At 50.6% G+C, this 21,428-nt stretch overlaps 1 protein-coding gene across 3 annotated transcripts in view; it reads right to left on the bottom strand.

The window, feature by feature from the left end:
* The window catches only part of TPCN1 (two pore segment channel 1), a 70,684-nt gene that overhangs the window by 40,526 nt on the left and 8,730 nt on the right, over window positions 1-21,428 (bottom strand). For 2 of the 3 annotated variants that reach the window (XM_070475336.1, XM_070475337.1), the window contains exon 2: window positions 19,228-19,464. In XM_070475336.1, coding sequence (XP_070331437.1) covers window positions 19,228-19,339 — 112 coding nt within the window. In that variant the 5' untranslated portion in view covers window positions 19,340-19,464. Of the gene's footprint in view, window positions 1-19,227; window positions 19,465-21,428 lie in introns of those variants that run through there. The other variant, XM_070475338.1, reaches the window with a different exon arrangement.

The following is a 21,428-nucleotide window of genomic DNA, read 5'->3' as shown; positions in this document are numbered from 1 at the left end:
TCCCCAGAGCCCAGTACAGGGCCAGGAAAGATGTGCAAAAGCTCCACACACATATCTGAACAGAAATGAAATGAAAGATGCCCCAAAGATGACAGAAGCACACCCACCGTGGTGGGCAGACTTCGTCCGGAGCAGAGTGGGGAGCGCCCTCGGGTGGTAAGAAGGGGTATGACATGACCTCTCTGCCTTTTCCAAAGATCCTTCTTAGGAGGATTTGTGCAAGAGGGACAATTTTGCACAAGAGTAATTCAGGCAGAACCTTGAAAAAGGAAACAGGTCTCAAAGAGCTGAGGGGACAGAACAGAGAATCCTTCCCTCCAGCGGGGGGGAACTTTGTTCATTGCTTCTGATTGGTCAACCTTCCCCTTGCTCAGAACACAGAACTTAGCTGGCTTTCCAGATGCAAAGCCTGAGCACCTGTTTGTGACTGTGATGCGGGGATAGGGCTGAAAGGCCCTTGGTGACAAGGGCTGCTGCAGGGAGTTTCAAGAAGGCCACAGGTGACTTCCAAGAGCCCCCCCCGCCCCCACGCGATCCAGGCAGGAGCAGCTGGGGAGCCACATTTAGGGATCACGGAAAGGGTGACGTGAAGGCAGGGGCCATGGTCCAGCCCGCTCCTTGCACATGCAGTCTTCATGCAGAGGCGGTGGGCAGCCCAGTGGCCAAGACCGGAAGCATCTTCCCTGCGCTACCAAGAGGAGGGGGTTGGGGACTGTGGGACCTAATTCTTTTTTTTTTTTTTATATATTTATTTGGCTGCACAGGGTCTTAGTTTGTGCCATGTGGGATCTAATTCCCTGGCCAGGGATGGAAGCCGGGGCTCCTGCAATGGAAGTCCAGAGCCACTGAACCACCTCACCTTTTCTGGAGAGGGGTAGGGGGAATGGCTAACTCCAAATTCCCTGCCCCATTCCCTTTTTCCCACTTCCCAGGCTGGAGAAGTGGCCAAAGAGGCAGTGGAAACCCTTCAGCCCTCGAGTGCCTTCTTGTTGAGGATGAAGAATGCTCAGAGGGTCGGCGGCCTCCCAAAAAGAAATATGGCTAGGGTAAATCAGAGGAGAGGGGAGGGGGCTGGTGCAAGGGGGGCAGGTCAGAGGTCAGGCTGTGGGCCTGTAGTTCAGACAGGGGGCATGTATCCTGCGGGCTTCCTCGGAGCGAACTCCCTTGGAGCAGGAGGTGAGGCTGTCTGGGAATCCCAGGGGCCCTGGACTGATCACTACTGAGCACAATGTCCCAGGGGACAGCCTGTCTCCGTGTCACTGTGGAGGTCCCTACATCACGCCTACTGGATCTGCTCCAGGTCACACCTGGGGAGCCTCAGACCCCGCTGACGGTGAGCGCCCACCTGCCCTGGAGACCTGGAGCCCGGCCCTGGCCCATTCCTAACCACCTGGGCTGAATCTGCACTTTGGGGAGAAGCAGCGCCACCCACCCTGCCACCATCGCCAGGTAAAAAGTGGGTGAGGCAACTTTCGAGGCATCTCCTGCACAGGGAGAGACCGGACAAAGCCGTCGGGAGGGCTCTCACGCAGCTTGCCGGGTCCACCCCGGCCTGCGATCAGGGATCTGCCCTCACACCGGTGATTACATTGGAGACCCCGTAAGGATCAACATGTCTGATCTCCAATCCTGGCACCACCTTTGGTGCCACACTCACCCACAGCCAGGGCAAGGCATACTGCAAGGGCCCAGCTGGAGGAGACGGGATGACCTCTCCACGGGGCTGTCGGGGAGCTGGCCCTCCGCTGCCCCTCCAGGAAGAGGACGGCTGGCCCTCGCCTCTGCATTTCCGCCTTTCCTGGGAGACAGCTGGCACCGGGAGGAAAGAAGTGGGGGAACAAGATGCACAGCAGCACAGGGCGGGAGCGGCAGTCTTCCTGGCTAACTTCTTGGCTCCTAGAAGCCAACCAGCTTCTCCGCTCCCAGGAGGTTTGAAAAGGGCCAGAGACAGCTGAACACTCTTGGCAACCAGGAACTTCCCACTCTGCGCCTCTGGGAAAAGTCGCCCCCTCCCCAGCCCCTGAAGAGAAAAACACTTTGTTCTGTACTCTGGGTGTCCTGGGCAAAGAGCTCTCCTGTAAAGCCAGTCAGCAGCCTTTTCAGGCCCCGCCGACCTTCGCCACCAAACATTTATGCAACACCTACTCCTAAACTCCCCTCCCTACATCCTGGCAATAAGCCCAGGGAGCTGAACGTGGAGAATAAGGAACAGAAAGAAAACGGCTGAATTGGCAGGTGGTGGAATACAAAACAGCGTAACTACAACCACAACAACAAAAGCTGCCTCCAAGTAGGAGAGGCGTTCCCCACACAGAGGACAGGCAGATAAACCAGGATGACCTGTTTGCACAGATGGTAATGCTTCCTCCACGCTGATGTAACAGGGCCCAGACGCTCCCTGCAAAACAGCTGGCAGCTTTGCATGCAGCCTCTCAAACGACCCTGCGGGGAATCCAGGGTTTCCGTTCGCTGCACAGCGTGCAGCAGCATCGAAGTGGCTCTGGGTAAACAGAAACAGTTTCCATATGCCGGCTATAAAGCCGCGCCAGGGAGGACGGGGAAAGGACAGGCGGGAACGGAGAGCTTTTGTGACCCACCCTCCAAATCCAGCAAGCGCAGGGTCCACTAGGGCTGGGTAGGCCACTGGGGCCTTCCTTGAGGGCCTGGGCAAGAGGGTGCTTTGGATAAAAGGCATATAAGCTCCTCGTGCGAGACAGCTCTGATCAGAAAGGATGTGAGGCGGTGACAGTTCTTTTGCAGGTTAACACTGAGGTCCCTCTCTCCTTTCAATCCTGTTCCTTTTATTCTCCTTCTCTTACATGTACACAACCTCATGCATTTCCGCCCACCCCCACCCTTCTCTCTCTCTCTCTCTCACACACACACACACACACACACACAGGCATGCATATACCGTGCACAAGACAGAACGTAGCCCCAAGACTTCCCTGGTGGTTCAGTGGTTAAGACTCATGCTCCCAAAGCAGGGGGACTGGATTTAACCCCTGGTCAGGGAACTAGATCCCACATGCCTCAACTAAATATCCTGCATGGCACAACTCTAAGACCCAGCATAGCCAAATTAAAAAAAAAAAAGAACGGGGCCCTGAACATCCAAGTTCTCTCCCATCTGTGCCCCTCCCCGCCCCTGGTTCACGATCTTAATCCCCAGAGGCTCAGCTTCTTCATCCATTAACCAGGGACCTGTGCCAACTGTGCTCTCGGCATCTCAGAGACGAATGCAAAAACCCACCAAGCACTTGTAGCCCTCCAGATACTGGCGCCCACCAGAATGACAACGAGCCACTGCCCAACCGTTTGCCAGTTGTCGCTGAGAGCCCCACTCCATGGGGGTAAAAAAGCTTTTTTCATCAGTGCCAACCCGAGTGGCACTGATGAATTTTCCAGGCACGCGTTGCCACCCCGCTTCCGTGTGGGCTCTTTAAAGGACCCCTGGATAAAAATCAGGCAAAAGACACCGTGCCAAAAGACAGCAGAGCGTGTATTTCCTTCTGCTCAGGATTTCTCTGCTGGTGACTGACTGCACGATGGTGTGGGAGGTAGACCCATGTCATCCAGGCATGTTAGGAAAGGCTGTGAACCCTGGCAGAATCCCGGGCTAACAGACCGACCTCCAGAAAGGCAAGAGCTGGCGCACAGCCCTTCCAGTTGAATCGCTGGCCTCAGGCCCAAACCTTGTCCTGCCAAAGGCTTTAGCCAGAGGAGGAAAGGAAAGATGAAAGGCTCACCCAGGCCAGTACTCGGTCAGGCATTATTCTAGAAGGAGGAAGCCCTGGTTTGGAAGCAGCCAGGATTACACCCTGTGCCACCTCCAACTTTGTTTCCGGCCAGCTCACAGGGACCTAAGTGGCCAAATCCAGGGGGATTCCCTGTAGATACACAAGGCCTGCCATGGAAGGGTGTGGAGCTGGTGAGAAAGTTGAGAGCAGCGGCTGTAAACAGAGGAAGTGAAAAGGCAGGAGGGGTGAAGATTAGAAATGGCAGACTCTTCCAGGAAAATAAGCACCCCTTGGTAATTTAGGGTAGCAATGGCAGTCCCAGGGGCCCACCCCCAAACTGGCCACACAGGGCACTCGCATACTGAGGCTGCAAACGAAACCTTGAAAGCAAGTCTCTGGTCTTAATAAATCATGTGGTTATTTGGGAGAGAAAGAGTGGGAAAGACATTTTTAAAAGGCTGACCTTCTAGATGCAGATAAATGTGGTTTCATGTAAGGAGACATTTATTTCTTACCTACAGTATACCAGGCACTAGGTTAGGTGTTAGATTTGAAAAAGTAAAACCATGGGCTTTGTCTTCAAGAAGCTCACAGTCAGGAGGCAAAAGAAGGGATGATTCTGGGGCATTAAAGGCATTTATTACAGCAGTCTAGAAAACGATGTGACCGCAACTACTGTCCACGAGGGTTGGAGGGAAGAGGCAGACAGAGATTCAGGGGCCATATCCATGCCAGTTTTAAAGGATGAAGGATGAAAAGGTGTTCCAAAAAGGGCTGGGGATGGGGTGAGGGCTACCTTCCAAAAACAGGAAGGTCATGCATAAAGCACAGAAAAGCGAATAGCAGGACACGTGTGGTGATGGTGGTTGAGTCACCAAACTGCGTCCTACTCTTGTGACCCCATGGATTGTAGCCCACCAAGCTCTTCTGTTCATGGGAAACTGCAGAGGTTTCAGTAATCCTGAAGCTTAAAGGACAAAAGATATAAGGCTGATACATACAAATTAGGGCAAGAATAGCAGTTCACACTCAGTTCATTCCCCTAAGTATAAAAAAGCCCCATGAACCAGAGACTATTACTATCTCCAATTTCCAGAAGGGAGGAAACTAAGGCCCAGAGAGGCTAAGTGATTTTCCCAAGGTCACAGAGTGAGAAGAGGTGAGGCTGGATTCGAGCGCAGCAGCCTGGCTCCTTTGTGAAGCAGGAGCAGCGGGCAGGCGGTGAGCCATGATAGCGAGACTGGACTTGAGTCGCTGGGTTTTAACAGAGAGCAGCTGGACTGGTTGTGATGAGCGGAGATATGCGGGCCAGTCAGGTTGCCTTGGTTTCACAGTAACTCCATCTACATTCTGCGCAGGCAAAAAGGCAGGGTCCTTTCCCCAGGGGACCCATGGTGGGCTCACATTTACAGAGCAGTTAACTCGCCAGGAGCCCCCCGGGGTCACTTCCATTGTCTGATGGTCCTCACCACCTGCCCATGGAGAAAACCTCTTTTGGCCGCTCCACAACCCACCACCACCCTCTGCCGAGGCAGAGACAGAGGGAGGGGTTTGCCAGATGCCGGCAGATAGTCTCTTGGTGGGGCTGGAAATGATTTCCAACTCCTTGAATCTGTGCATTTCAAGGCTTGACTTGGAAACTGTACTTCTAAGTACAACTGTACTTCAACAGGAACTGTACTTCCTAAGCCTGGTCCACTGGGTTTATTATGAAACAGAAGGCTTTGACTCCCACTGAAAACTCATCACAAAGCATTTATTGAGCACCTACCATGTGCAGAGTGTATGAGATGCTTTGAGAAAACATCTGTAAAGTTTCCATCGATCTCAAAGACCTACGCTTCTCTCTCTCTCACACACACACACATACACTCACTCACACACATACACACACAGAAAAACATGCAAACTCCCCTGTGTTTATCCAAGAAAGAGTGTAGCACCTGTGTGAACATCTGTCCCGCATTCACTTGGAAGCACTGGAAATGCTAATTGTGAAATGCACAGGGGTGGGGCCAGGAGCAGTACAAGAGCAAATGGAGACAAAGGCATACTTCCCTGGCAGTCCAGAGGTTAAAACTCTGCACTTCCAATGTAGGGGGTGCAGGTTTGATCCCTGGTCAAGGAACTAAAATCCCACATGCTGTGTGGCGTGGCCAAAAAATATTAACAATAAATAAAAGTAAAATAAAATGAGGCCTCTATTTTAAACAAAGTGTGTGCTTACCCACTGAAAAATTTTTTACTTTTGTAACTTTTTGTTTTCACGCGTCTCAACAAATTACTAGGTTGGAGGAAGCTTTGACAGACAGCTATGATATTGTAATCTGTGGCTGCTGTTTAGTTGCTCAGTCATGTCCAACAACCCTTTGCGAGCCCCTGGACTGTAGTCTGCCAGGCTCGTCTGTCCATGGAATTTTCCAGGAAAGAATACCAGAGTGGGTTGCCATTTCCTTCTCCAGGAGGCCTTTCAACCCAGGGATCAAACCTGCATCTCCTGCATTGGCAGGTGGATTCTTTACCACTGAGTTACCTGGGAAGCCCCACTGAAAAAAATTTTTTTTAAATGGAGACAAAGGCATTGTCCACTGCAAGCTGGGGCTCCCTGGGTCTCTGCAGGGGGTCAGCGGATGAGCAGTGCTCAGAGGAACAACCTTGTCTGTAAGACTCCCTCTCTACTCGGGGTACTGATCAGAGGTCTGCTCTAGCCCGTGCCTGGGAACACTTGGGGGACTGGCTAGACCCAGATCCCATGACCACTGGCCACACCCCAGCATCTGGATTTGCTGTGAGCAGGAGGCTGTGCTCAGAAGAGCAGCAACAAGGGGCAAAGTGGCCAGCCGGGAGACACAGAGCTCCTTGGTGGGGTGACAGCTGGGAGGAAGTCTACGTCCTGCAGAGTTGGATGGCCTGGGCACGCCACTTCTCCAGGGACCTGGGTTGGGCTGGCTGGCGCTGCTCCCAGGGAAGCCGGCAGGGCCTCAGAGTCTGAGTGGTCAGTGGCCAGGCCCTGGTCTCAGCCTTCTCTTCCTCTTCTTCAGTTTCCTTTTCCACCGAGTGGGGAAAACAGCTCAAAAGAGGCATCGCGGGGACTTCCCTGGTGGTCCAGTGGTCAAGACTCCACCTTGCAATGCAGAGGACATGGGTTTGATCCCTGGTTGGTGAGTTAGGATCCTGCAGGGGCAACTAAGCCTGCGGCTGCAACTACTGAACCCATGAACCACAACTAGAGCATTCGTGTGCCTCAAAGAAAGATCCTGAAGATGCAACGAAGATCCCGTGTGCCACAACCAAGACCTGGCCAGCCAAGCAAATAAATAATTTTTTTTTTTTTTTAAGGGACGTTGTGAAGAAAGAAAAATACAATAAAGGCCAAAAAGCCATCCTAAAGAGCAGGCAGGAGGTGGAGTTACTTGAGGTGAATTGTCCCTGCAGTGCACCTGGATGGTCGAAGAAGTTAACATATATTTCCCCATTTGCCACAACAGGATCCCTAAGAAAATCCAAACCCCAACTACCAATCCATAGAGGAATGTAATAAAAGGAAGGGCAAGCTCAAGTCCTCAACGCCACAACAGCATCCCTAAGAAAATCCAAACCCCAACTACCAATCCTTAGAGGAATGTAATAAAAGGAAGGGCAAGCTCAAGTCCTTGACTCAGAGAGACTGGAAATTATCTACTCATGGACTCAAGGAGGGGGGTCATTACTATTTTGTTGAAAATGAAACCCTGACACTTTACTGTTAAGAGGTTTTCCACTTACTGAGTTGGTACCTGGAATGTTACCTGAAATTTCCCATGTCAACCCTGAATGGAGACATTTTTATCCCCATTTTACAGACGAAGAAACTGAAACTCAGGGAGAAACCGAAGCTTAGTTCCTCATTCAAGGTTGGACACTTGCTAAGACAGGACACTGGAAATTCAACCCCATCCTTTGCTGTAGACCAAGAGACCCTGAAGAAACATTAGAATGCACTAGATTATCAGCCCGTGTTATCACTCCACCAGTGCATACACATTTCTAACCATCTGAGGATTCTCCCAAGCCCTTTCCCCGTCTCCAGACTGGGGAGCTCCTGGCCACCCCAGGGCAGTGTCTGAACTCCAAAAGGAAACAGGCAGCAAAAGCAAACAGTCAAGCGGCCTCAAGGCTGAGTGAGCTCTGTGACTGAGAAAGTCTGAGCCCCGTGGAGGCAACCAGACGGGCTCCAGGGTACGCAGACGGGCTCCGGGGTGCGCAGTACAAGCTGCCATTTGAAACAAGGCAGGCCGGCCAAGTGCGAGCAGCAGAGCTGGCAAGAGGGGACCCTGGGGTGTCACAGAGAGACGGCATCACACTTGTCACCCACGAGTGAAAGCCAAGGCACTCGGCAGCTTGGAGCGGCTCCAGGCCATTAGCCAGTGCTGAGCACAATGGCTCTGCCCGAGCTGGTTTCCAGCAAGAGCTAAAAGCATAAGAAAAATAAATAAATAAAAACCCAGTCTAACAACAAGAGAGATCAGCAAGAGGGAAAGGCAGCTTATGAGTGGAGGAGTGGTGGTGGGTGAGTTCAGAGGTGGGGGAAGGTGAGACCTGGGCTGACATGGAAATTATGGGCCATGTGGGGCCCTGGAGAGTTCCGAAAGCAGAGACCAAAGACATGCCCCAGGCTGGCTGCTCCTAGGGGAGGCAGAGGCCAGGATCCACCTGGGTTATTTCTGACCTGATCACTGGGGATGAGTCTTCTGGTCAAGCCAGTGGTTTCCACAGGCTGGTTTAAGATATAACAAAACAGTCTCTTGGGTGTCTAGAGAACCTGGTGACTCACTCCCAGATCCCTTACTTCACATGTGTCTGTCTATTAGGTGTCCGGGGTGTGTGCAGGAAAGATATGGTCCGTGCTTTTGCAAAAACGTGTGCTCCCGGAAAGAGGCACAACACATCAGGACCCAAACAACAGCTCCTACTTAGACGTTCCTGTCTTGTCCAACCAGCCCACCCCAAACGGGCATCATGGAGACACGAGAAAGAAATCCACCAACAGGTTAATCCCTGATTAAAAGGAACATGGCTGGGGGCTTCCCTGGTGGTCCAGTGGCTGAGACTCCTAATACAGGGAGCCTGGGTTCGATCCCTGGTCAGGGAACTAGACCTCACATGCTGCAACTGAGACATGGAGCAGCCAGAAAAGTAAAAAAAAAAAAAAGGAACATGGTTTACAAAACCCATCTCAATACTGGATGAACTAAGGGGTATTAACCATACTATGAAAGGTGCTTTGCCAAACTCAGCTGTCCTGCTCATATTTTAAATCATCTACTTCACCAAATTTTCATTTTCTCATAACCTTTAGGAATCCGTCATGGCACAAAGAAAACCGATTCAGTACATGAGACATTAATCAAATCTATCACATGCAGGTGCTGGGGAGGGAGTGGGCCTCCGCGCAGCTACTCGAGGATTCAAAGGTGTGGAACTGCAGTCGGGACCCTGGTCGGTTAGGGAGGGTCACGGAAGGCTCCATGGAAACAGAGGACCAGATCTTCAGCTGGAGAAAGCTGAACGGGGATGGATCAGGAGCAAGAGACAGTAGCCAATGGGGAGTTTTGGTAGTGAAAGTGGTTCAAGTAAAAAAAAAAAAAGCAAGATTGTGTGATCGCTAAACAAATGAGATGACAGTGGAACTTACACTCCATGCTTCCAACGCTGGAGGCATGGGTTCAATCCCTGCTAAGGTAACTAAGGTCTTGCACAATGTGTGGTTTGGCCAAAAAGTAAACAAATAAATGAGATGGTATGAGGAGCCCCACATTTAAGACTTTTGCTTGTTTGTTCTGATTACTGAGGAGGTGGAGTGAAGGAACAGGGGCCAGTCAGGCAGGGTTATAACTGAGAGGGATGTTCTCGTGGCCTGGAAAGTGCTGGGGCCACTGCCAGGTGGGTGGGGCAAGGCTGGGAAGGTGGATCAGAGGGCTTGGCCTTCAAGGGCTTCATTTTCAATTGATTCAAGAATTGGGCCTAACTCTCACTAAGTGATGAAAGTGAAAGAGGAGAGTGAAAAGGTTGGCTTAAAACTCAACATTCAGAAAACTCAGATCATGGCATCTAGTCCCATCACTTCATGGAAAATTGATGGGGAAACAATGGAAACAGTGAAAGATTACTTTTTGGGCTCCAAAATCACTGCAGATGGTGACTGCAGCCATGAAATTAAAAGACACTTGCTCCTTGACAGAAAAGCTATGACCAACCTAGATAGCATATTAAAAAGCAGAGACATTACTCTGCCAACAAACGTCCATCTAGTCAAAGCTATGGTTTTTCCAGTAGTCATGTATGGATGTGAGAGTTGGACTATAAAGAAAGCTGAGTGCTGAAGAATTGATGCTTTTTAACTGTGGTGTTGGAGAAGACCCTTGAGAGTCCCTTGGACTGCAAGGAGATCAAACCAGTCAATCCTAAAGGAAATCATAAATATTTCCACCCTAAATATATTTTTTGGGCTCCAAAATCACTGCAGAGGGTGATTGCAGCCATGAAATTAAAAGATGCTTACTCCTTGGAAGGAAAGTTATGATCAACCTGGATAGCATATTTAAAAGCAGAGACATTACTTTGCCAACAAAGGTCCATCTGGTCAAAGCTATGGTTTTTCCAGTAGTCACGTATGGATGTGAGAGTTAGACTGTGAAGAAAGCTGAGTGCCAAAGAATTGATGCTTTTGAACTGTGGTGTTGGAGAAGACTCTTGAGAGTCCCTTGGACTGCAGGGAGATCCAACCAGTCCATCCTAAAGGAGATCAGTCCTGGGTGTTCATTGGAAGGACTAATGTTGAAGCCGAAACTCCAATACTTTGGTCACCTGATGCGAAGAGCTGACTCATTTGAAAAGACCCTAATGCTGGGAAGGATTAGGGGCAGGAGGAGAAGGGGATGACAGAGGATGAGATGGCTGGATGGCATCACTGACTCAATGGACATGGGTTTGGGTAGACTCCGGGAGTTGGTGATGGACAGGGAGGCCTGGCGTGCTGCGATTCATGGGGCCACGAAGAGTCAGACACGACTGAGCGACTGAACTGAACTATTAATCGGAAGGACTGATGCTAAACCTGAAACTCCATTTCTTTCACCACCTGATGCAAAGAACTGACTCCTTGGAAAAGACCCTGATGCTGGGAAAGATTGTAGGAGGAGGAGGAGACCCTGATGCTGCAGTCCATTGGGTTGCAGAATTGGACACAACTGAGTGACTGACCTGAGAGCTTGGAGGGAGGAACATTCCTTCTGGGCAAGGCCTGAAAATAGAAATGGCAGGTCTGTGATCCGAGACCAAGAGGGCACCACGGGCCCGCCTGCCCAGACATGCACTGGGCACGCAGCAATCCAGTAACACCGACGATGAACGAGGCCCACTGCCCCACTATCCGCCCCAGAAGGTCACTTCCCGCCCCACCCCTGAATTACACATCTGAAAAATGGGGATACTCTCACTTCACAAGGGCTCTTTGGAGCCACCATCTATGTAAACATTACTGCGCACACAGTCACCAATTGCAATCAACTGTAATAGGGCTTAGGACTTCCCTGGTGATCCAGCGGCTAAGACTCCATGCTCCCAATACAGGGGGCCTGGGTTTGGTCCGTGGTCAGGGAACTAGATCCCACTTGCCGAAACTAAGAGCTGACATGCAGCGACTAAGACCTGGCACAGTCAAATGAATAAATAAAAATATTTTTTAAAACTGTAATAGGTTTACAGTGTTGCTGCCTACGACAAGAGAGAAACGAGACTGGCTCTGGGGAGGACTTCTACTTTGAGGTGGTACAATAGATGCCCTGATTTGCAGCTTCTGGATCTTTGAGCCAGGACGCAGGGGTGGCACCCACAGAACAGTAAAGGGAGATACTTGCATGTGTCGGTCCCAATGCAGGCTGAGCCACCATACCTTCACCTGGGAGACTCCCCGAACATAACTGATTCTTCCAGGGAAAAACAAAGCCCCTAAATCTTGCCTTGAAAAAAAAAGATGCAAGGGCTTCCCTGGCAGTCCAGTGGTTAAGAATTCGCCTGCCAATGCAGGAAGACAGACACAGAAAAAGAGAAAAATGCCCAATCTGGCTTGATTGTAAAGCTGAATGAAATCTGGTCTCTCTTCTGTGAAGCACCAAGAGGCAGGGATGAGAGCCCCCAGCCAGTTCTGAATCTCTCGGCACCCAGAACCTGAGTTTCCCCGATCAGGAGAGCGCAAGTTTCCAGAGCCGCGGCTGACACCTCCCGGCTGCATGGTCCTGGGTAAGTTTCAGCCTCTCGGGGTGTCCATTTCCGCTGCTGTCAGAGACAGATGCTGAACCAACAGCACAGCTCTGCTGGGAGGACCCAGTGACAGACAGCACAAAGTGCTTTCAGACGCTGCCCGGCACGTGATAGGGGCTTAGTACCCGCGAGCTGTTATTTTTACTGTGAACGACCCTGCGCAGCTTGGACTGAGGGGGAGAGAAGGGAGAGTCAGGAAACAATCAGAGAACTCAGCCAGCAAAGGGAGTCCAGGGGGCTCCCTTCATGGGGGGATGGGGCGGCCTGGGGACCAACTTTCCTCCAGGGGCCTGGGGGGGCATGGGCCGGTGGAGCAGAGGTGATCCCTTGGTGCTTCGTCTGGGTTTCCTTCCAGGTCCACCGAGCCGGGATCTGTGAGGCAGCCCCGGGCAGGACACTGCAGCCAGGAGCCATCAGAGCCCCACGGCCCCTGCTCCCTCCCTGACTCGGAAGCTGAGAAGCTGACTGTTCCGCCTCACCAAGCGCTCCTGGAGCAAATGTGGACGTAAGCCCCCTAAGGGGACGGGGAAAGAGCAACGGAGCCCTGGCTCCAGCCGGCGCCCAGCTGCCACTGCTGCCACTCCGACGCGGCAGCTTCTCTGCGTGCAGAGCGCGGAGATGGCATGTCACGGCAGGGGGCCCGAGGCAACAGACAGGATCCCCACCAAGACTCGGAGAGGGGAGGAAGTGAAAGGCTTGGCTGGAAACCGGCGTGCTGGGTGCTTGCGCGTTTTAATTGGTGCCTCCGCTGGCCTGGAGACACAACATCCCGTCTCAGCGAGGCCCTGGGAAAGCCAGGGGGCCGACTCCAGCAGAGCCAAATGCCCGAGCTCCCTGGGAGGCTGGGAAAACCTGAGTGCTATTCGGTCTCCAGCTGCTGTGCTGCCTCCCCTTCCCCGCTTGGTGGTGGCCACCTGCCGGGCCAGCAGCAAGGCAAAGGACTCAGTTCTTGGCCTGGGTTCAGGACCCCAAGAGGCCCAGTCTCTGGGCATGACAATAACGCCTAGAACCGGCCGAGCGCCCACCATGGGCGTCACACCTGTGATCTCACTAAGTCCCCACAACAGCTCTACTGGAAGATGCTATCGTGATCCCACCCTACAGATGAGGAGGCTGAGGCTCGGAGACGCTAAGTCCTGTACTCGCCTAGGACAGGAAGCCTGCAGTTCAACTCCAGAGCCCAAACGCTTAACCACTCCACCGCCCAGGGTATCACGGGCGACAAAAGCTACCTGGGTCCTTGGGCTTTACTTTCTCTCTGGCGAGTGTGCTGGGGAAGCTCGGTCAGAGAAAGAACCACAGACACTGATTTCTGTGATGGAGAGCCTGCCTCAGGGTTAGGTCTCCCCTGGCTATATAGCCCCACCGCTCTCTCCCAGCTCAGGCTGGCCATGTCTGCCCTGGGGCCAACATGATGGAAATGGGTGCCAGCTGGTTCTGGCTGCATGAAAACTCTGGAAAGGGAGCCAGGGTGCCCATTGTATGTCGGCCCCTGCAAGGGAGCAGTGGTCCTCCACCTTGTACTGGGTCCTGGGTAAGTGCCGATGAAGTCTTAGGAATCAGGGTGAAGGAGGCAGAGGGGTCCTGTTACTCTATCACCTTAGGTCTTATCCCCACATGACTTGTCACCAGGAAACCATGAACCACCCAGTGCCAAGCTATCGCATGAGACAAAGTACCCTGCTCCAGCCTCAGCCCCAGCCTTGCCCACAATCCCTTCAGCACCCAGACTATCACCCGATAGTACAGGCCCATCTTAGGCAGCGGTCAGGCTTAAAGGCAATAAAAAGGTGAAAGCTAAGAGTGAACAGAACTCCCCAAGAAGATACTTTGTATGGCCCACCACATTCATACTCTACAGTCCAGGGACGGTCCAGATCACTGACTGATGCGCAGTGCAGACAGCAGGCTATCTCTAAACCACACTGTCAAATGCCAACCCCACTGACTATTTTCAAGGTTACTCCTAATTTCTAGGCTTTAAATACCTCTGCTCATACCTGCCTCCTTTATCAACCTGACATCTCCTGCCTATGAGTCATTCATTAGCATTTCAGTTGCTATGTTTATAGCCCAGAGAAGTTTTAAGTCTTGGATACAATCCATCCTTGCCCAAAAAAAAAAAAAAAAGATCCAAGCCCCCTGGTTTCCTGTAGAGACAATTCCCCAGCTTGGAGCATCCCTAGCATAGGGTCAAAGGTCACAGGCAGCACAGTCAGACTCCTGGGGACCTCATCTAAGGAAAGGGCAGGAGTGCTATGGACTGAATTACTTACGTCTCCCTAAAATTTCTGTGTTGAAAGTCTCACCCCTAGGGCCTCAGAATGTGATGGTATTCAAAGAACAGAGCCTCTAAAAAGGTAATTAAGGCAAAATGAGGTCATAGGGGTGGTCCCTAATCCAACAGGAGGGGTAGCCTTATACGAAGAGATCAGGACACAGACTGAGGACGCGGTGAGACGGCAGCTGTCCCAAAGAGGCAAGGAGAAGAGGCCTCAGACACACCAGCCCTGCTGACACGTTGCTCTCGGGCTTGCAGCCTCCAGAACTCTGAGCCCATACAATCTCACTGCCACAGAATTCTGTCCTGACAGCCCGAGTGCACAGGACAGGGGGTGTGGGACACAGCTGGGGGGAGGCGCTAGGAACAGCTGCCGGGTCGGGGTGGAGGCCCAGGCTCACTCAAGGCTCCCAACCTCAGACAGCTGGCTTAGCTCTCAGCGGCTGTTGTGCCCATGTAGCTGCCCCAACCACTGGCGAGCAGAGGCAGGAGGGGATGCCACTTATCTCTGATGGGATCCTCAGACAGCCCCTCCACTCCTGGGACCTGAGACACCTATTGTGCTTAGTTGCTCAGTCACTTCCGATTCTTTGAGGCCCCATGGAATGTAACCCAGTAGGCTCCCCTGTCCGTGGCATTATCCCAGCAAGAATACTGGAGCGGGTTGCTATTTCCTCCTCCAGGGGATCTTCCTGACTCAAGGATCAAACCTGCATCTCCTATGGCTCCTGTATTGGCAAGCAGATTCTTTACCTCTGAGTCACCTGGGAAGCCCCTCCCATGAGCTCTGAGGTTCCAGAAACCCAACTAGGTTTATCTGGACCATGACTTTTTTGTTTTTCTTACCAGATTACAGCAGGCTTAATAGTGGCCCCCAAAGGTATGCCCAAGTTGTTACCGCCAGAACCTTCAAAGGTGACCTTGTTTGGTGACATGATCTTTGCACATGTGACCATGGATTTTGAGCTGAGATCACCCTGGATTTACCGTGGGCATTTATTTGTTTGTTTGTGCTTAGTCACATCTGACTCTGTAACTCCACGGACTGTAGCCTGCCAGGCTCCTCTGTCCATAGGATTTTCCAGGCAAGAATACTAGAGTGGGTTGCCATTTCCTACTCCATAGACCATGCTTGTTGAATGCCTACCTACAGTAGGCACTGAGCTATGTGATACGTCAATGAATGAATACTCAGGGCCTAGGAGGTGATCAGATGGTTAAACTGTCGCTTCCGCACAGTAAGCTGGTGTAATAATAATGGAAGCCTAGATCAGATACCACAGCATAAAAGGGTGGTAAGTAGTCAGCTCCATCAGGAAATAGTGGTTCAGTGAAGGCTTCAAAGTGATGGGATTATCAGCAGGATTATCAAGACAGAACTGAAGCTCATGAGTAAACAAGCGCCTGGGAAAAGCATGCCAGACAGTTACCAGCAAGGCAGAGAGGTCTGAGAATGTACCGGGGATTCAGAGAACTAGAAGTGTGGGGTAAAACAGGAAATGGAACTGGTCAGGCAAGAAGACGCTAGAACATGCATATGCTGGCTAAGGAGCTGAATCCTGCCGGGCACAGGAAGGTCTTGAGAACCTGGGCAAGCTGGGGAAATCACAGGTAGACTTCAGAAATATTGCGGGTCCAATTTCAGACCACTATGATCAAGTGAAGACGGCAATAAAGTGAGTCACGTGACTTTTCTGGTTTCCTAGTGCATAAAAAATTTATTTCTACAGACTTCCCCAGTAGTCCAGTGGCTGAGATTCCATGCTCCCAAAGCAGGGAGGCCAGGTTCGTTCCCTGGTCAGGGAACTAGATCCCACATGTCGCAACTAAGAGTTCGCATGCTGCAGCTAAGACTTGACACAGTCAAATAAATAATTTGAAAAATATATGTGTGTATGTGTGTATATATATGCTATAAAGCATTATATAACATTTTGCTATAAAAACCAATGTACATACCTTAATTTAAAAAAATACTTGATTGCTAAAAAATGCTAACCATCATCTGAACCTTCAGTGAACCACAATGTTTTTTTGCTGGTGGAGGATTTGAAATAATGCAAGAATTACCAAAATGTGACACAGAGACAGGAAGTGAGCAAATGCTGTTGGGAAAACAGTGCTGAGAGACTTGTTTGATGCAAGGCTGCCAAAAACTTTCAATTTGTGGGGAAAAAAGAAAAGTATGCACAAAGTACAGTAAAACAAGTATGCCCACACCATGCCTGCTTGGATTTGTGTTTTAGATGGACCACTCAGACAAGTGGGAGGCGGACTTTGAGAAGAAAGTCAGTGCCAAGATCCAAGCATGAAATAAGAAAGGCCCAGACGGGGACTTCCCTGGTGGTCCAGTGGTTGAGAATTCACCTTCCGCTGCAGGGGACACAGGTTCGATCCTCAGTCAGGAAGCTGGGATCCCACATGCCATGGAGCAGCAAAGCCCATGCACCTCAATTACTGAGCCTGCATGACGCAACTAGGGAGAAGCCCTAGTGAAAGATCCTGCATGCCACAACCCAGTGCAGCCAAATATAAACTATTTTTTTTAAAAAAGAAAGATACCCCAATACAAAATAAAAAGTTTAAAGTTGGAAAAAAAAAAAAAAGTAAAAATATTAAGAGGAATTGATGTTTAACAAGGTAAAAAAAAAGAGAGAGAGAGAAAGAAAAACCCATGCAGAGGAGGTGGAGCACGCAGGCCTCCTCTGAAATCTTTCCTTTTCTCCAAGAGGCGATGTTGTTTTTCTCAGCCAAGCTGGGCGGGTTACACCCATTAGTTTTTAGAGGTTTTAGCAAATATCCCAGGAAGAGGGTGAGAGAGTAAACCGATGCGCCAACGCACTTCCCAGAAAGCATAATTTCCCTGGACCCTGTCAGTTTATCCTGTTTTTCTTAAACAAACTAAAACAAGCCACCAACTTTGCCAAGAAAGGGACAGCCTCACTAGCAGCTGATCCAAGGTTAGTTTTATTGTCTACTTGGCCTATTTCCTAGTCATCAAGCACCGCCATCGCTTCAAAACCTGATCGTGACATAGAACTAGGCCACTCTTCCCACTTTGATCCTGCAGGAGAGCTAGACACCCTGCCATTAGCTCTAACACTTGGGAGGACTTAAAGGTGGCACCCGCAACAATAATCAAGAGTCCAATTCAGAACCTTGAACCTGGCTACTTTCAGAATGATCCACACCCTCGGATGTCAACCACTTTCCCTCCAGCCCAGTCCCTCACTGGCCATGGATGTAACCACTTCCCTCTCTAGTGGGCAACCTACTCTGAAGCTGAGACTATGTCACATTCATTTACATCCCCTTCCCCAAGGCACCTTACACAGGGTGATGGGGAAAGATCAGCGAGGCACTGCTGCTTGCTAGCTGTGTGACCCTGGACAAGTTACCTAACCTCTCTGAAGCTTTTCTTCCCCAGTAAATATGGATGATAACAATAACTCCATCCTAAGGTTATATGATGAAATAATTATGTAAATGCTGAGGGCCAGCACTTACATTTATTAAGGGCTTGTGAAGAAAAAAGGAGGAGGAAAAGAAGAGGGAAGAGGGGAGGAGAAGGAAAAAGGGAAAAAGAGGGAGGGAAGAACTTTGGGGTCAAACAGTCTTAGGTTCAAATCTCTGCAAAACTGCTTACTCAGCTATGCAATGTCAGGTAAGTTCCTTAACCTCTCTGACTCACAGTTTTCTCCTCTGTAAACTAGGGATAATACTGCCTACTTTGCCAAGAGGATCTTAGTTCAGATAACAGGTGAGAAGGAGCCTAACACTTAGCTTGCTGACTCTGGGGTATTTAAGAAGTGGGCCTGAAATCACAGCCACTGATATTTTTGGCCCTGAATGGCACTTAGGGAAAAATCTGGTCTCTATTCTAAGCTTCTTGGATCACCCAGCTCTGCCACTCTAGATGGGTGAACGGGTTAAAGTGGAGAGAGGCCAGTTTAGAGGAGCCAGGCCTCCCACTGCACTCCCATCCATGGGAACAATGCTGTCCTTCACCACTTCCAAATGCAGGCTGTTAAGTTCCCTATGAGCCAACTGTATTCTCTCTGGACAAAGGAGATAAGTGAGCCAGGCTTGCCTTTCCCTGAACCCAAGCAGTACCCCTCTGTCCTGGCTGAGGAGCATGCCTGGTGGGTAGAACTCCCATCTGCTAAGGAGACCCTAAAGCACTAGCCCCTGACATCTTAGGACCTTCCAGAAGGCAAGTTATTTTAAGCTCTCCTGGACCCAAGGCCTGAGCAAATGAAACAAATGCCTTTGGGACAAGAAAGGCTTTTTAAGACCTCTCATTCCCGCCAGAAACACACTTAAAATCTAAAAAATTTAAACCTCATCACCTCTCTTGGGTTCACTTTGTGCTTCTGGGCTTTGGTTTAAAGGAAGACAAAGTGAAACCCCAAACCCTCTGATCAATGGATTATGACAAATGCTTGCCCTCTTCCACTCCACGCTGTCCTGGGCGGTGCAGGGACTGAATGCCAGCGGGGAGAAGCAGTCAACGCCACTTTCCTGCCAAAGATCAGGCAGACGGAGGCTGATGTTGAAATCTGTTTCTTTTTTTAACAAGGAATGGGACAGGGATGCTAGCCAAGGAGCAGGTTTGCCTGAGGTCTCCACGAAGCATCCACGAAGAGAACCAGAGTACCGCAGGTGGCAAGGGAGGGGCAGGGCTGTGGGAAGCCTGGCAGGCTAGTCCTGGTGAACATCCCTAAACTGGGGGTGCAGGATAAGGACCCCAAAGAATTAGTCTCCCACTAGCTTATGTGTCAGAACTTGGGGGTCAAACGTGGAGTCAGGCATTCAGGTACATGCATCTACCATCAGACCACCAAGCCCACAACAAAACAGAAAAGATGCACTCTCCCCCTCCCCCAGCCCACCCTACCATCTTACTTCTGCTGGGCAGATCATCCGGGCCCAGGTCGTCAGAGGGAGCCAGTGAGGTGCTGCCACTCTCATCCAAGGTCAGGATGAGGGAAACGTCCTCATCTAAACTCACGGCCATGTTCTTCTCTTCTGCAGCCCTCAGGAGGTGATGTCCAAGGCTTTAAATAGTCTCTCCTTTGAGCTCCCGGTCAAAGCTACTGGCCCCGAGGTGCTTCTCAGAAACTCCCCCATCAGTGGCATCTTCTAGGGTGTGGGGAATTAAAAAAAAGAAAAAGACAATTATCATAATACAACCACTGATGAAAATGTTCTGGAATCAGATGGTGGTGATGGTTGCATAACTTTACAAGTATACTAAAAATGGTACCTTTTAAGATGGTGGATCTTACAGTAATGTAAATTGTATCTTAATAATCGTAAAAAAAAAAAAAAAGAGTATCCCAGGATGTGCCACTGTACTGTGCTTTGTCGCTCAGTCACGTCCAACTCTTTGCGACCCCATAGACTGTAGCCCGCCAGGCTCCTTTGTTCATGGGGATTCTCTAGGCAATACTGGAGTGGGTTGCCATGCCCTCTTCCAGGGGATTGTCCCAATCCAGGAATCAAACCCAGGTCTCTCTCACTGCAGGCAGATTCTTTACTGTCTGAGCCAATAATAGCACTGAAATATGGCAGATGGGGCGGGAACTTTAAAAGAACACATACTAAAAAGTTAAGCGTAATTATGTTTGCAGATTGAGATTATGGCTAATATGTTCCATCTCCACCCTTCTTAACCCTTGTTCGTGTGTTTCATAAAGATATTAAATACTTTTATATGTATATATATGTATGGAGTCTTTTGGGCCTAGAAAAGAGAACAATAGTCTCAAAGGCCCCTTGCCGAATCATCTAACTTCGGAGAAAACAAAGCGTAACTTTAGTTCCACCCTGATGCTCCAGGCCTGTTGCATCTATCTGGGACTTACCACCCGCTACACCCGCCCAGAAGACTTGTCACCCCCTGCCCAGCTACAAATGTCATCTCAACAAAAGAATACTCAAAATATCCCGCCTGTTTCCCTTATCACTTCCACAAACCTCCCTATAAGTATGAAGCCTCCCTGATCCCTCTCAGCTCTCAGCCTGGTGGTTAGGCCAACTGTCGCCCCTCGTTGCCTAAATAAAGGTAACTTACTTCTGTTGAGCTCATCTTTCCTTTTCTGCCTCGCCGGAACTGTACCTTACATTCTTGGTGCCGAAACCCGGAGGGGGCGAGGCACGAGTCTCACTCGCTCACTCTCCCTCCCTCTCATTGTTTTCCCCTAAACAAACCCCCCCCCCCCCCCCCCCCCGAGTCTGGGAGCACAAACATCCTCCATCCTCCAAGCTCACTTTTCTGCCCGGGCTCTTAAGTTCCCCTCAGGGACACCTAGTGCCTCCGTGAGCAGTGCAAGCCTTCTGCTAAGGCTTTACTGATGCTTTGCGTACCCCCAGGCCTCAGCTTTACCCCCTTTTCTCTCTCTCTCTGACGACTTTCAGAATAGGGACCTCTTGCCATTCGACCGCTCTATATGCTACACTCCACTCAAGCCGGCCCCAAGATTAAGGTAAGATCCCATCTGGACGGAGTTCTAGAGGCGCCCTAGAGCTCAGTCCTCTCCGGGTCCCAGGCACCCCCGGCCCAGGGCCACTCTGTAGGCGAAGGTGGGGGACGCTCCACCTCGACACAGAGCTCTCTTCTCATAACTCCTATTGCGACTATGGGTGATGACTTGAGTTCCCAATAGGAGCCTCTGCTTGCCTTTCAATTATGAGGTCTGGCCAGTCTGTCCCAAAAGATTCCCCTCTGGCCTGTGTTCTCAAAATCTCAAACCACTCACACTCACTGAAGTCAAAGCTAACCGCTTAAAGCAACAGATTTGTACACAGATTTCGCCTCAATACCAATTAGACAATCAAGATCGCTGGCCTGAGGTCGGCACATTTGACTTTAACATTCTCCAAAATCTCACTGACTTCCTCAAACGGAATGGCAAGTGGTCAGAGATCCTCTATGCCCATGCCTTTTGGGCCCTTCGGAGCAGGCCCTCCCTATGCCAGGCCTGCTCCACCCACGAGGTCCTTCTATGCACCTTGCCTCCCAAGCAAAAGGGCTCTTCTTCCTCAACTGACCGCAGACTGTGACCTTCCTCACCCTCAGAGTTCAACCCCGCGGACAAGCCCCC

This window comes from Odocoileus virginianus, chromosome 12 (genome assembly GCF_023699985.2).
Source record: "Odocoileus virginianus isolate 20LAN1187 ecotype Illinois chromosome 12, Ovbor_1.2, whole genome shotgun sequence".
In the NCBI taxonomy this organism is placed as follows: domain Eukaryota; kingdom Metazoa; phylum Chordata; class Mammalia; order Artiodactyla; family Cervidae; genus Odocoileus; species Odocoileus virginianus.
The sequence above is the reverse complement of the archived record's forward strand: the minus strand, read 5'-3'. Positions and strand labels throughout refer to the sequence as shown.